This window comes from Callorhinus ursinus, unplaced genomic scaffold (genome assembly GCF_003265705.2).
Source record: "Callorhinus ursinus isolate GAN/ISIS: 27379988/994484 unplaced genomic scaffold, GSC_fseal_2.0 scaffold27, whole genome shotgun sequence".
In the NCBI taxonomy this organism is placed as follows: domain Eukaryota; kingdom Metazoa; phylum Chordata; class Mammalia; order Carnivora; family Otariidae; genus Callorhinus; species Callorhinus ursinus.
Genome location: NW_027397089.1, coordinates 13,255,539 through 13,270,206, shown reverse-complemented (window position 1 = coordinate 13,270,206; position 14,668 = coordinate 13,255,539). Strand labels below are relative to the sequence as shown.

At 38.1% G+C, this 14,668-nt stretch overlaps 1 protein-coding gene across 2 annotated transcripts in view; it reads left to right on the top strand.

The window, feature by feature from the left end:
• Nucleotides 1–14,668, top strand: part of PDE3A (phosphodiesterase 3A) — a 316,118-nt gene that overhangs the window by 285,884 nt on the left and 15,566 nt on the right. For both annotated transcript variants that reach the window (XM_025879891.2, XM_025879892.2), the window contains 3 exons: nt 586–740; nt 2,184–2,321; nt 9,243–9,354. In XM_025879891.2, coding sequence (XP_025735676.2) covers nt 586–740; nt 2,184–2,321; nt 9,243–9,354 — 405 coding nt within the window. The remainder of the gene's footprint in view (nt 1–585; nt 741–2,183; nt 2,322–9,242; nt 9,355–14,668) is intronic.

The window sequence follows — 14,668 nt, the reverse complement described above, 5'->3', positions numbered from 1 at the left end:
CTTGGGTGTCAACTCAAATTCTCCTCCCCTTGTGCCCATTCTTGACTTAGCTACTCAGTGGTTTAGTGTGTTGGGAGATGCATAAAGGAAAAAGAAATACAAAGTTACAGGATTTTTAAAAAGTATAAACTGCTGCTGATCTAAGCATTATTACTGAGGAATTACTGAATGTCATATAAATCACAGATCATAATCCTGTCTATTTCACTGGGTTAAAAAATGTCTACTTTTTCTGGGTGCCTGGGTGGCTCAGTCGGTTGAGCAGCTGCCTTCAGCTAAGGTCATGATCACGGAGTTCCTGGATCAAGCCCCATGTCGATCAGGGGAGCAGGGAGCCTGCTTCTCCCTTTCCCTGTGTCCCTCTCCCTGCTTGTTCTGTCTCTCTCAAATAAATAAAAAAAAAAAATCTTAAAAAAAGTACTTTTTTCCCACTTTACAATCTTGCATTCTTGATGTGTAAGCAAGCTCATGAAAGCAGTATGTCCCTAAGCACGGTATATGCCATATGCATTTTAGGAATATTCGCTCAAATGAGACCCCTGTTTCCATTTGCAAGTTTCATAATCTGTTCTCTTTCCATTGCAGATGACACTACTCAAGTTACCTCTGATTATGAAACCAACAACAACAGTGATAGCAGTGATATTGTACAGAACGAAGATGAGACTGAGTGCCTGAGGGAGCCTCTAAGGAAAGCTTCTGCTTGTGGCCCCTATGCGCCAGAGGCCATGATATTCCTGGTAGCTCCATATCACTTTGCTCATTCCTTTACCTGAGAAATTGCCTTCTGTGACAGAAATTGACTTAGAAATAGATCCCTGAATCATTAGATTTACAGATGTGTCTCTCTTGGATCACACATGCCTTATAACCATATCCCTATGTATCAGTATAATTTTTCCTTATCCAAGTTTTATTGATCTCTTCATGATTCTCTTATTTAGTGATTAAGAATGTAAGTACTTATCTCCACAAGTGATTACAGATACTTCTTAATCCTAGAATCTAAAAGTGTAGGTATGCATAGGGAAAATTATCTCATCCAGCGAAGCAATATTTTATAAATATCAATCAATAAAAATAAAATATCTTAGTTGTCTTAGGGCTTCTGTTTTTTTTTTCCTCTAGCACCTCCTTCATTGAGAAAGTGTGCCAAGATTTATTTTCCTTATGATATTGAACTAGACATACTACCCATTAAAATAGCCTTTAAGGAGGACTTTGTGTGTTTATAGAGATCCGTTTAAAGAGGATAAAAGCATGTATTTGAGTCAGGTTAATTTCAGGGAGGCAGCAAATAGAAACACTACATCAAAAACTAATGATGTATTATATGCTAGCTAATTGAACATAATAATAAAAAAATAATTTAAAAAAATAGTTGGCTATCATGTAATTATCAATTGCTGCTATTATCATTTTTCTTGTATCTGATTTACCATTTATACTTTTAAAGAGATCGCCAGATAAAGTAATTTGTATGTTTCCTAGTCCTCATTGTCTTTATTTTTTATTTATTTTTTTGGTAAAGGTACTCAAGAATGTCCTCATTTGGGACCAATTATAAAATCTCTTTACATTAACATGGTCCATGTTTCTTTGGAAACCATACATCGCATGAACTAAATTAAAATCTATGAAAAATGTGGCAATTATCATCCTATCCCATAGGATCAATGCTGATTTTGAAGCAATAATATAAATTTGGCCAAGTAGAGTAGGGAGTGATTAACTCCTCCCCACTCACAGGTTTCTTTTGAGAGTCCAATATAAGCCAGGAATCTTCCCAGAAAAATTTACATAAACATATAAGGAGATAAACTTACATATGATTTCAGTGTGTTCTGAAGTCCTTGAATCTTTATTTAAGAACCTCACAACAGGGGAAAAGCAATTACATTAACTTATGAAAGAAACATCCATTTTTCTTCTGTAGCATATATGAACCAACAATAGGCACCTAATATGCAAAATTCGTGATCTGAAATAGCATGAGGACCTTTTTTCCTAACGTGGAGATCAATGTCTTGTTCATCTTGATTTTTTTTTTAAGATCACTCATTTACCTTGAGGTTTTAAGTCATTTATTTTTATAAACTCAGTTGTTGAGCTGAACTTACCAAAGCACAAATTGCTTTGTAGAAAAACTGCATGTTCTTAAAATATTTTCATCTTCATTATAGGACAAGCCAATTCTTGCTCCTGAACCTCTTGTCATGGATAACTTGGACTCAATTATGGAGCAGCTAAATACTTGGAATTTTCCAATTTTTGATTTGGTGGAAAAAATAGGAAGGAAATGTGGCCGTATTCTTAGTCAGGTAAGAAATGCATTCATACATATGACTTTTTTTTAAGATTTTATTTATTCATTTGAGACACAGATGCAGGCAGAGAGAGAGAGAGAGGGCATGAGCAGGGAAAGAGGCAGAGGGAGAGGGAGAAGCAGGCTCCCGGCTGTGCCGGGAGCCCAATGCGGGGCTCGATCCCAGGACCCTGGGATCATGACCTGAGCCGAAGGCAGACGCTTAACCATCTGAGCCACCCAGGCGCCCCATACATATGACTTTAAATGTAGGAAAAAAAAAATTCCTTGGTTGGTTGAAGCTGTGTCCATGCTTGACACTGGTGGTAGGCACTGGGTGGAGAAAGGAAGTGTTAGTACCCAACATTCTGTAGATTCCATGGTGGTGGTTTAACAAAAGAAATTGGAACTTGAAGTGAGTGGAATACTGATCAATTAAAATATGTAGTTTTAAAGATAAAGTGGAACAGGGATACACAAGCAAGATGGAGAAATACATCTGAAATTTATAGAATTCAGCAAAAGAAAAGCTGATACAAGCCCTCAAAAGAAGAAAGTTGCCTAATTATTAACAGTAATTTATTGTTTGTAATTTTTTCCAATGACTATTTTTTAAAGCTTTTTTTTGGGGTGGGGGGGCTAGTGGGAGAGGCAGAGAGAGAATTTTAGGCAGGCTACACAACCAGCTCAGAGCCTAGCTTGGAGCTCCATCTCATGACCCTGAGATCATGACCTGAGCCAGAATCAAGAGTCAGACACTTAACCAGCTGAGCCACCCAGGCCCCTTTAAAACTTTTGAATATTATGGTGCTTAGGTCTTATCAAAAGTAAGATATTGTGCAGAAATACATGTCCTTCCATTGCTGTGAGAAACATATCAAATAGAGTTCTCTGTGTTTTAATGCAGAAAATACCTTTATGTATCACAAGAAATACAGAATATGAACTATTGCTACTTAATAAGACTTTTTTTATTTTTTTTCCTTAAGCTAGACTACTTTCAAGGCTTCCCACACTTAAAAGAAAATGTTTCCCTGAGGGAGAAAGAAAGCACAGAAATTAAGATTTTTGAACATATTGTTCTCAATACAAAATTGCTCTACAAATCCAAAAATGGATTTGTTCTATTATCAAACACCTATCAGAATACCCACTCAAGGGGGATAATGCAGTAATATTTATCAGCTTATTTAAAAATGTTTCAGGGGTGTTTTCATAGATGGAATAGCACCATAGAGATGCTAAAGACGACCAAGCTAACATAAGACTTAGGTGAGAATTGAAGACCCAGATTTATTGGAGCCACTAACACTTATCTGAAAAACACTAGAGGAGAAATGATATGTTATACTGATTTCTACTCCGTGCCTCAGCGACAGGCTTTCTTCAGATGTCTCAACAAGTATCTGAGTGTGGGGCTTCAAGGTGAGGATTCCTGATCCATGAAGGTTTGAAGGAAGAAGATAGAGGGGACTTTTCCTCTGTTTCTCAGTTGTACAAAAAGTACTAGTCTAGTCTTCAGGAAGAAAAGAATGTTCCTCTGCCTTAAAGGGGCTAGTAGGGAAATGAGATACGGCTCAAAATAAGGACGGTTCAACTTGCCTCCTACAAAAGAAATTTGCTAAAATGATTGATGGATTATGAAGCTCAAAATAATTACAAAGTCTGTGTAACATGTAGTTGCCTCTGCTAGACTCTCTTCTGACCATGAACACCTCGAGGACTGGGGTGACAGCACTTGCACTTTTACTAGGAGTTAACGATCCCATTTTTCCTCTTTTTCCTTCTCCTTGGTGCTAAGCAACATCTTTTATGCTAGGTGATCTTATTAAATATTTTTTAAAGACTTATTTATTTATTTTAGAGAGGGTGAGTGAGCATGGGGGGGAGGGGCAGAGGGAACGGGAGAGAGAAACTCAAGCAGAGTCTATGCTGAGCACAGAGCTGGATGTGGGGCTCGATCTCTCGACCTTGAGATTAGAACCTGAGCCACCACCAAGAGTTGGACACTTTAACCGACTGTGCCACCCAGGGCCCCTGGGTGATCTTGAAGACAGGTGTAAGGACAGCTATTTTTATCCAGTCCACTTTAGCCTCACACCTCAGGGCTCCTCCTGAGAGGTTTTGTATCTCACTTTCTGAAACCCCTTACAGACTATGTCTCTGAGGGAGTGATTTTACCTGGAAATATTCTTGTAATGGTACCCCAAAAAGTGGTGGCAGAGGGCCGGGAAGCCTTCTTTCTTCTTCACTGCAGAGTGTGGTTCATAGGAAGAGAAAAATTTTACATTGTTTTATTTTTTAATTTTTATTTATTTATTTATTTTTAAATATTTTATTTATTTATTTGACAGACAGAGAGAGAGTGTACAAGCAGGGGGAGTGGTGGGAGAGGGAGAAGCAGGCTTCCCGCCAAGCAGGGAGTCCGATGCGGGGCTTGATCCCAGGACCCTGGGATCATGACTTGAGCCGAAGACAGACGCTTAACAACTGAGCCACTTCAGGCGCCCCAATTTTACATTGTTTTATATCTGATCATATGTCGCAGACTCCCCCAAAGCCTACAACTTGATCTTCTCGGTAACTGTTGCAGATAGTCTGTTTAATCTCTGCTTTTCAGAAGAGGAAACTGAGGCTTAAAAGAGCATATACCATTCATCTAAAGTCATAGAGTAAATATCAGACCGATGATTTGGATGCAGATATAGCCATATTGGAAATCCATACTTTTAGCCTTCATTTACCTTCAGCTGTTTCTGAGCGTGCCCCCCCCCCGCCAAAATAACAAATTCACTGATTCTGTCTTCAAACACTCTGAACAGAGAGCTTGAGCCCAAGGAAAAGTGGTTACTATAAGCAGGTTTTTTTTTTAAAGATTTTTATTTATTTATTGAGAGAGAGAGAGAATGATAGAGAGCATGAGAGGGAGGAGGGTCAGAGGGAGAGGCAGACTCCCTGCTCAGCAGGGAGCCCAATGCGGGACTCGATCCGGAGGCAGTCGCTTAACCAACTGAGGCACCCAGGTGCCCAAGCAGTCAGTTTTTTAGCTGACAATGACAGTGTAGCAAATACCATTCCTCCCTACCTGTCTCCTCTGGAAGTTCTGAGAGCTGGGGCTGGGCTTGTGAAACTTGACCAGCTGTGCCACAGAATGTTTTCTAAGAGTCCTGGATATGAGTGCACAACAGAAAGATTAGATGTAATGAACAATTAGATTGCAGTAAAATTCACTAATGTGTTTTTCTTCCAGTCACCTTCCAAAAAAGAAATACATGAGCCTTAGTATGTCACTATTTATCTTTCCAACTTATAAAACATTGAACTCTGAGAAAATGAACTTTTATTTGTCTTGCTGAGTAGAACTTTATGGGTTTTCTCTTTGATTTGAGTTTATAAGCACAAAGTCATGATATTTTTCACTGTGTGAAAGGCATATTTTTTTCACCTTAGTAAGACTTTGGGACAGCTGAAATGAATTAACTTGAACATTCCAAGAAATCACCTTTTGGCTGAAACTACACAGAAAATTCTCACTTCAAAAGATTTTTAAAGAGACATATGTGCAATGGAAATGACTTTTCAGTCTCAATATACTGACTGCCTTTTTGATGATTATCATGTTTATTTTAACAAATTTCAAAGGACATGGTTCAGATTTCAGAATAGTGCTTACTCTTTCCAGTTGCCAATATTTACCTGGTTAATGGTATCTTTATTTGTGAGTTTAAATTATTGGTGGTTGATTTTTAACAGCATGTTGATGAAAATTCTATTTTAAAATTGTACTTGAAAATATCCTGTTGTCTTAATTTTTCCATTCATCTTTCATATGTTTAAGAGAATAGTAGGAAACTTTAGTTATTTGCAATACTAACAACATTGCTTTTCAGATATTAGTGGTAGGATTTGAAGCAATTTAGGGTACAAAATCTGAAGCCAAAAGGCTTGGCTTGAATTCTGGTTCTGATAATGTTGTCAGCGTGTGATCTTGGACAAGTCACTGAAGTAACAAGCATAATTAAATCCATTAGGTGTTTATAAACAAGAATTCAAATATAGACCAAAGCGGTAATAAAGAGGAGATACCCCCAAAAAAAACCCAAAACCTAAAAAAAAGAAAAAACTAGCTTGAAATATTACAGAAACCATAAACTTCACTTTCTCTTGCCCTTTTTTTTTTTTTTTTTGGGGGAGAGGGGGGGGGGGAAAGGGGGGGGGGGGGGGGGTTGTGGAGGAGGGAGAGAGGGAGAGGGAGAGAGAATCGTAAGCAGCCTCCATGCCCGGCCTGAGCCCAATGTTCGGCTTGGTCTCACAACCCAGAGATCATTACCTGGCTAAAATCAAGAGTCAGATGCTTAACCAACTGCCCCAGGCACCCCTGTTGCATTTTTAAAGAGAAGATGTGGGAATGGTATGTTACACACAAAAAGGGTAAAACTTAAATAAGTTCTTGCCATTCAGAATGAAGAAAAGCATACGGTAGTTGATGTACATAGTGTATAATCTGTTTCCAACCTAGCAGCTTTGGTGATCCTTTTAAAACATAAATAGGGGCGTCTGGGTGGCGCAGTAGGTTAAACATCTGACTTTGGCTCAGGTCATGATCCTGAGGTCCAGCGATGGAGCCCCGTGTTGGACTCCATGCTCTGCAGGGCGTCTGCTTCTCCCTCTTCCTCTGCCCCTCTCCCCACTCAGGCTCCCTTTCTCTTTCTCCCTCTTTCAAATAAATAAATAAAATCTTAAAAAAAAATGTAAGTCAGATAAAGTCACTTCCCTGCTCCAATCTCTTCAGTGGCTCCCTACCTCACTTAGAGTAAAAGTCTTATAATGATCAGTCTGGCTGTCAAACCCCAAGATTTCACGCCCCCCCATCCCACTCTGCCATTACTAACTTAAATTCTACTGTCCTCATTCATTCTGTTTTAGCCACGCTGGCCTTCTTGCTGTTTCTTGAGTAGAGCAGGCATACCTCAGGGTCTTTGCACAGTCCTTTTTCTCTGTATGGAAAACTCTTTTCTCAGATATCCATGTACCTCCGTCTACATCTCCTTCAGTTCTTTGCTCATATGTCACCTGGATATGTCTACTCTAACCACCATACTTAAAAAAAAGCAAATTCTATAACTTCCCTATATTCCCAATCTCTCACCCTTGTTTCCTTTTTTCTTTTTCCGTATTACTTACTACTATCTCTCATAGCATATACCTTACTTATTGTATCTGTTATTTACTGCCCTCCCCTGCTAGACTATAAGCTCCCTGAAGGAAGAGATCTTTGTTTTATTCCCCTGGATATATGCCTCATACACAAAAGGGTGTCTAGAACATGGTGGGCACTCAATAGATGTATGCTGAATGAGTAACTCTCCTTTTTAGTTCTGTCAGCCTTAATAGGTAAACTGAGGCAAGCTCAAAATTGTCAGAAAGATGAGTTTATTCAGGAATAGCAGGGGAACTGTAATTTAGGATGTGCAGACTATAGCAAGCTACAGTGAGTCTTTTGAGGGTTTGGGGTAGGCTGTGTTTACGGGCAGGGAATGTAAAGAGGGGATAGTTCAGTTAGAGTCCGTTAAAATCAGAAGCACATGGAGACCAGGTTTGAAATTCTCCAAGGAGACAAAACTAGTGCAGTCATACAAACAAAGCTCAAGTCAACTTATTTTGGGAGACCAGCCCAATCTGGATCGTTCTGTGTTCATGCTTCTGGAAACCATAAGTACAACTTCCCAAGGTTGATATGAGGCAACTCCTGATCAACTCCCTATCATTTAAGAAAATTCCAATGTTATCACTTCGAAAAAATCAGTCATTTACGGGAAATCGGTCTCTTTGTCCTTGAGCTTTGTTTTTCCGAGGACACGTGTGAGATTTTTTTGTTTTATATTCTTCGGTTTCATTTTAGATTGAAATTCCATTACAGTTCTCTCTCTATATGTATATATGCCTATGTATACATATAGATGTATATGATAAACATTAAGTACATAATTAAAAGAATATTATTGAATTTAAACAGATTTAAAGTCAATAACAAAAGGTAGAAACTTAGCTATGAAACAGCATACCAAAGATGGAGAGGGAAGATTTCAAGACAACTTTAAGAAGAGATGCAGATAATAAAAATGATGAATAATTCTTAAAGTCTCCTGAGTTATAACAACATTGTGCCATTGTGACATGAAGTAAGGCCACTTGAAATGGTGCCACACTCCCTTCTGCCATGTGAATAACCATTCCTCTCCCCAGTACCTTCTTCTGTGCCTTTATCACTTTTTTCTCCATTATTTGCATGTCAGATATGCCGATTACATGCATAGGTATTCACTGGATTTGGGTCGCCAGAGCTGTGAATGCAATTGGAAGGAGAATAGATATTTGGAGGAGAAAGACAAGCAAGGAAAAAAATTTAGATGTTGTTATTTATACTGCATTAGAATAAATCGGTTTTCTCTATATAGTCAAAGTAACCGTTTTTCTCTCTCTCATAATTCTTTCTCCTTATCCCTCACTAAGTTAACAATTCTGAATCCTTTATCCTCTGGGAAGCTTCTTTTTTTTTTTAAATAAAAATTAGTCCAAATTAAAGCTTTACCTCATTTATTAGTGCTTATAATACACACTATACAATGAACCCTTTGGTAAGTAGAATTCTCTGGTAGATGATAGCACATACAATTGAGTACCTTGATATGTTCCTGTTGTTTGGGTTGGTTGGTTTTCTTGGTTGAATGTCCACGCCTTTAAAAACAGATCAAATACCCCTTGTGGTCAGGGGCTACAGGGACTAGACACATAGAGTTCTTCAATACTTACTTGACTTATTGTTCCCAATAGGTGTCTCTACTGGCCAGGAATTACTTGTTTTAATTTTTTTTTTCTTTTTGTGTCTCATACACACCCAGGGATATTTTGTAAAACTTTGTCTTTCTCTTTATAGGTATCATACAGACTTTTTGAAGACATGGGCCTCTTTGAAGCTTTCAAAATTCCAGTTAGGGAGTTTATGAATTATTTTCATGCTTTGGAGATTGGATACAGGGAAATTCCTTGTAAGTATAAGTCAAAAATAATACTTTTCAGATCCACTGAATTTGCTCTGGGTAATGGGATATTGAATCATTAGTGGCTAGCGGAGAACTACACATGGTAAACCTGGAGATAACAGCCTGTTCCAGAATCCTGGTCCCTTCACTTCTCAGCTGTCACCTCTGCATGCCTCATTTCTTAATCTGTAAAATGGGGATCATAATGTCTTTGAGGATTGTAATATAGGATTGTTATGAAGATAAAATGAGGTAATAAATCTAAAAGGGTTATAATAGTGCCTTCACATAGTAAGCCAGTTTAAGTGTGTGCTCCATAAATAATTAAATGTTAAATTTACTGCTTATTTTATAGTACACTCCTTTTATTGGGTGAGTTCAACTTTTGTTCTCGCATCTGGAGAGTTAAATCATGAACTCTTGAAGTTTTTTCAAGATAAGAAAGACCTCGCTGGGGGTGGAGGGACAGGAGGGTGATGGTCTAATTAATGAAAGAGAAAAAAAAAAAAGAGACACCTAAAAGTTTGTGAAGAAATTATTAGAAACATTTGAAAAATCAGATAAATGTGAAAACCAAAGGAAGGGACACAACCAAGTGTTCAAGTTTATGAACTTAAAATATTGTGAAAGTAATTTTGTCATTCATAATAATGCAAAATTGGAACAGAGAGGATATGTTAAATTTTCAATATGGAGCATTTCCAGTATCATCTGAACATGTGACTAGAATCATCCTACATGCTGCAAAATACATGGAACTGAAGAAAATGTCCAAAAACCCAGTCAGGGAAGTTGTGAAAATGTGCAGAAATCATGTGGTACTTTTAGAAAATAAATGCATAGCAAGAGTAGACATACATTGGTTGAAGCATGCCTTAGAAATGCGTCGTTCAAATCATGTTTTAACTTTTAAGTTTTTAAAATTGCTTTTATACACCTTAAGATTTCAGAACCGCATGACTTTTCCTAGTTGCAAACAACTGAAGCTAAAGAAATATTCTACGGAGACAGATAAAGTACAGGTATTTCCAGAAAGGGATAGTACATTAAACTAGTGATCCGTTATTAACATATTGTTTTTCAAAATGCCAACCACATGCTACATTGGAATGAAAATACACAGCTGATGGTGTGTGATAGGAGAAGATAATGAAGAATTGGATCTACAAATGAGATTTGTTGGAGAATATGGGACCAAAATGCAGACAAGACAAGACAGTGGGTGTAGAGGAGAGAGGAGCTTAAGAGCACTGGGCCCCTTGGGAGAGTCTGGCCGGTAGGGCCATGGAAATAGAGAAGGAGAGAGAGAGACAAAAAAGGGATAGTTTGAAAGAATCTCAAGATAAGCCTTGCTTTCTTAATACCATTTTCCCAGGGCACACCCTGGTTGGATGCCAGTGATTGACATAAGTGTTAACTGATTTTTCAACAGCTTGTCATCAGATTAATTTACAATTGTTATATTTCCAAATGTATTTTAGTGACCTAACCCGCTACAGCCAAGTCCATTAAGTACCAGTTGATATAACTACTAACTTTTCTCTAAGCAGTAGGTCATAAAATCATAGGGAAAGTGGATCAATATTTAAGCGTAAAAAGAAGTTTCCAGATTCTAAATTTTATTATTCATTTTTATATTTTCTTATTTTACAACTGAATAGATGTTTCTTTTTTCTGAAATAGTGGCTTCTTCATTCCATGTGAAAAGAATTTGTTATAATAAACCTGGTTGTTCTATTAGGAACCCCAGACATTTTCCGTAAAGGGGATTCATTTACATCTTCTCACAGAGAAGTTTTAGCTTGACTAGTGATCCCTTTTAAATAGTAATTCCTTGCATGTGGTAGTATTGTAAATTTAGACTAATATAGATGTTTATTAAAAGCTTTGCTTATCATTAATTTTAATTGTCATACACAAAAATTTGTTATATGTCTCCTTACTTTAATATCTACTCCTAGAGGATTGTATTTCTAATAGCTCTATCTAAATAAACCCATACCTAAATGAAAAAGCCCAAGAGTAACTAAAATGAGATTAGATTAACGTTACTATGACAATGACCTACAATACCAGAAACTAAATTTTGTTATACTTCTAAGCACACTTTTAACCATTTTTAAGAGATGAAGACTTTTAAATTTGTACCCAGAGCCCCTACTAAAATTTGAGAAATCTAGATTTAAAAATAGACACAGGTAGGTAGTTAGATATTTCATGGAGTAGCAGTGGACAAGATATAAGTATAGGAAACTCACTGACAGAAATATGATACCAAATATATATTTGTTCAATAAAGATTATGATAAGATGTAGTTGATAATTGCACAAAGAAATAAATAATGTTCATTATTGTTCCCAGTCCCTTTCAATTGGGCATATTGGCAAGTAAAGAAGATAAATCATCAGGTCCTATTCATTCATGAATTCAAAGTTAGTTTTGAGGGTGCTTTTTCTGTTTTCAGAAACTTTCATCTCTAAAATATATTCTTCCTAACACCTCCTCTCATTCTTGTTATTGAGGTTGGAGAAATGGGTAGAATGGCAGCAATGAGAATAATCTTGCTCAATCTGTATGTCATGTGCCCACCAGTTTTAAAGCTACATACTGAGGTGGCATGGGACAAGCTAGAAAGGCAGAACTATGAAAGTATTTGCTATAATCCAAAGGGGAAAAAATGTTTAAATTGTCACTTCTCTTCTTTAACACTTTCCCAAAGGAGCACAGGTGGAATTTTCAACTGAAAATCTATAGGTCTAAAAATCTACATATTTTACATATCACTCGAACCCTCCGTGCCCGCTCACTTCAACTTGGTGCTTAAGGGATAAGGAGAAAGTTGAGAAAACAAATGTGTCAAGACAGAAGAGGGAGCTGGGCAGACTATGGGAATGAGATAGGGCATGTTGTGTTTGGTGTGTGCATACGTGTTTCCGTGTTGTCAGGGAGGCAGACGGGCTTGCTGGGATGGGCAAGGGAACTATCGAGAGTCAGGGGTTTGTCCAAAATGCAGCGATGGAGGAAGAGGGATGATAATAATAAGAAGAGCTCTGATACCATTCCTTCTCCTTCTCGGTTGCCTACCATGGCTATAAGAAGAGGAATTTTTAAGCATGTTTATGTGTCCTACAGAAACCTACAGAATCCCCTGTGTTGATCTAGCGAGCTTATTTCCTGGGTGCCTTTTGCTCCTGAGTGGGTCTCCAGAAAGTTAATGGCGAGAACAACCGCAGTGCCAGCACTCGGTACAATGCTTGCACATAGTACGTGCTAAGTAAATATTTGTTTAATAAACATGTTATTGACTGCTTATTAGGCGGATGATTTTCCATCCTGCTTAAATGACAGTGACAGTGTTTTTTTTTTTCTGGATCTACACATGCATAACTGGAGATTTTTTCTTTTTAAGGAATTAGGTGTGGTTAGCTATTATTTAAGTATTTTTGAACCTATACTCAAAAGGGCTACTTTTTTTTTTTCATATACTGTCTTTTCCTAATTTTTTAATCAAGATTATACTAGCCTCATAAAATGAGTTGGGTAGCTTCCCTCCTTTTTACATTTTCAGGACTAGATTATTTAAATAAGATTATTTGTTTATTGAAAGCTTACAAAAATTACCTATAAAGCCTTCTGGCCTTTGGCCTTGGGGTGGGGCATAGGACAAAGAGCAGTAAGCTCCAGAGCCGCAAGTTTGTTTGTACTTGATGTTGTCTGTCACTCCACACAGGCTCCACCAGCACCCTGATACTGCCCCATCCACGCTTGCAATGCTGGGCACATGCACAGGGTTCTGTGACTGGCAAGAGTAATGATAATTACTTGCCCACAGTAATTTTCCCAGCTTGCGGCAAAGGAGAAGAAAAGACCTCAACTCAGAAGCTCTCTCCCAACCTATCCCCTAACAGTGGCAGTGGGGCATTTTCTTCTCTACCAGGTCATCACTGCCTTCTCCCTCCCCCAAGGGTTTAGCATATCTTTTATTTTAGCTCTTCAATTCTTAACAAATCCAGCATTGATTTTGAAAGAAAACTAGTGATCTGTGCTAACTCACCATCTTGTTCCAACAGCAATCATGTATTTTTTTTTAAGATTTTATTTATTTATTTGAGAGAGAGAGAGAGCACTCACAGCATGAAAGGGAGGGAGGGGCAGAAGGAGAGGGAGAAGCAGGCTCCCCGCTGTGGAGCTGGATCCCAGGACCCCAGGATCATGACCTGAGCCGAAAGGCAGATGCTTAACCAACCGAGCCACCCAGGCACCCCAGCAATCATGCATTTTATGTCAGTTATATTTACATTAATTGCAAGCTTACTATGTGTCAGAAACTTAAAAATATCTTTTCTTCTGTAATTCTCCCAATTGTACTGTGAAATAAGTCACTATTATTTAATATGTCTATATTTTTAAGATTAGGAGATGAAATGTAGAGTTGTGAGCAACTCACTCAAGCTCACACAGGTAATAAATATCAGAACAGAGACAAATTCAGATCTCTCCTAAATCCAGACACTTTTAGCATGACCAGTTTTGTACATGGCACAGGTATAGATCTAAAATGTTTGGTCTTAGGTGACTTGAGTTGGTCTATACACAGAGATATAGACTCCAATTTCAATGAAATTGTTCTTTGGATGACTAGATAATATCAGTATTCCCCTCCGGCAATGACACAGGGCACAGGGTTTGCTCTTTCCTCCTTTGGAGTCTCGGATGTCTGTTCTAAACACATCCTCTCAAGTCCTTACAAGGCCCCTCTACTGAAATGCTGGGTGTTTACATAAGATTTAGCTACACATCATCACTTAAAGACTGACTCTTAAGAGTTGCCAGAAATGTAGGGAAATAGGCACCATGTACCCACATTCCCCCTGTGTGCCACCAACACCAAAAATGTTAGTTTTTTCTGGGGCATCTGGGTGGCTGAGTTGGTTAAGTGTCTGCCTTCTGCTCAGGCCATGATCCTGGGGTCCTGGGATCCAGTCCCACGTCGGGGAGCCTGCTTCTCCCTCTCCCTCTGCCCCTCCCCTAACTCAGGCTCCTGTGAGTGCTGTCTCTCTCTTTCTCTCTCTCAAATAAATAAATAAAATCTTTAAAAGAAAAAAAAATGTTATTTTTTTCTTTCTTCCCTGACCAGGGACCAGATGTTTTCTCCTGTTCCCATTACCATTCTTACTGTTCTTTTCTGTTTTCTCTTTATCTGTTGAGTATTATTCAGAGACATGATCTACTATATTGGAAGAGACTGTATTATGGTTGGTCATTGGAAATAGAATATGTAAAGTTAGCATACTTAGGATAGTGTATAGCAATCAATGA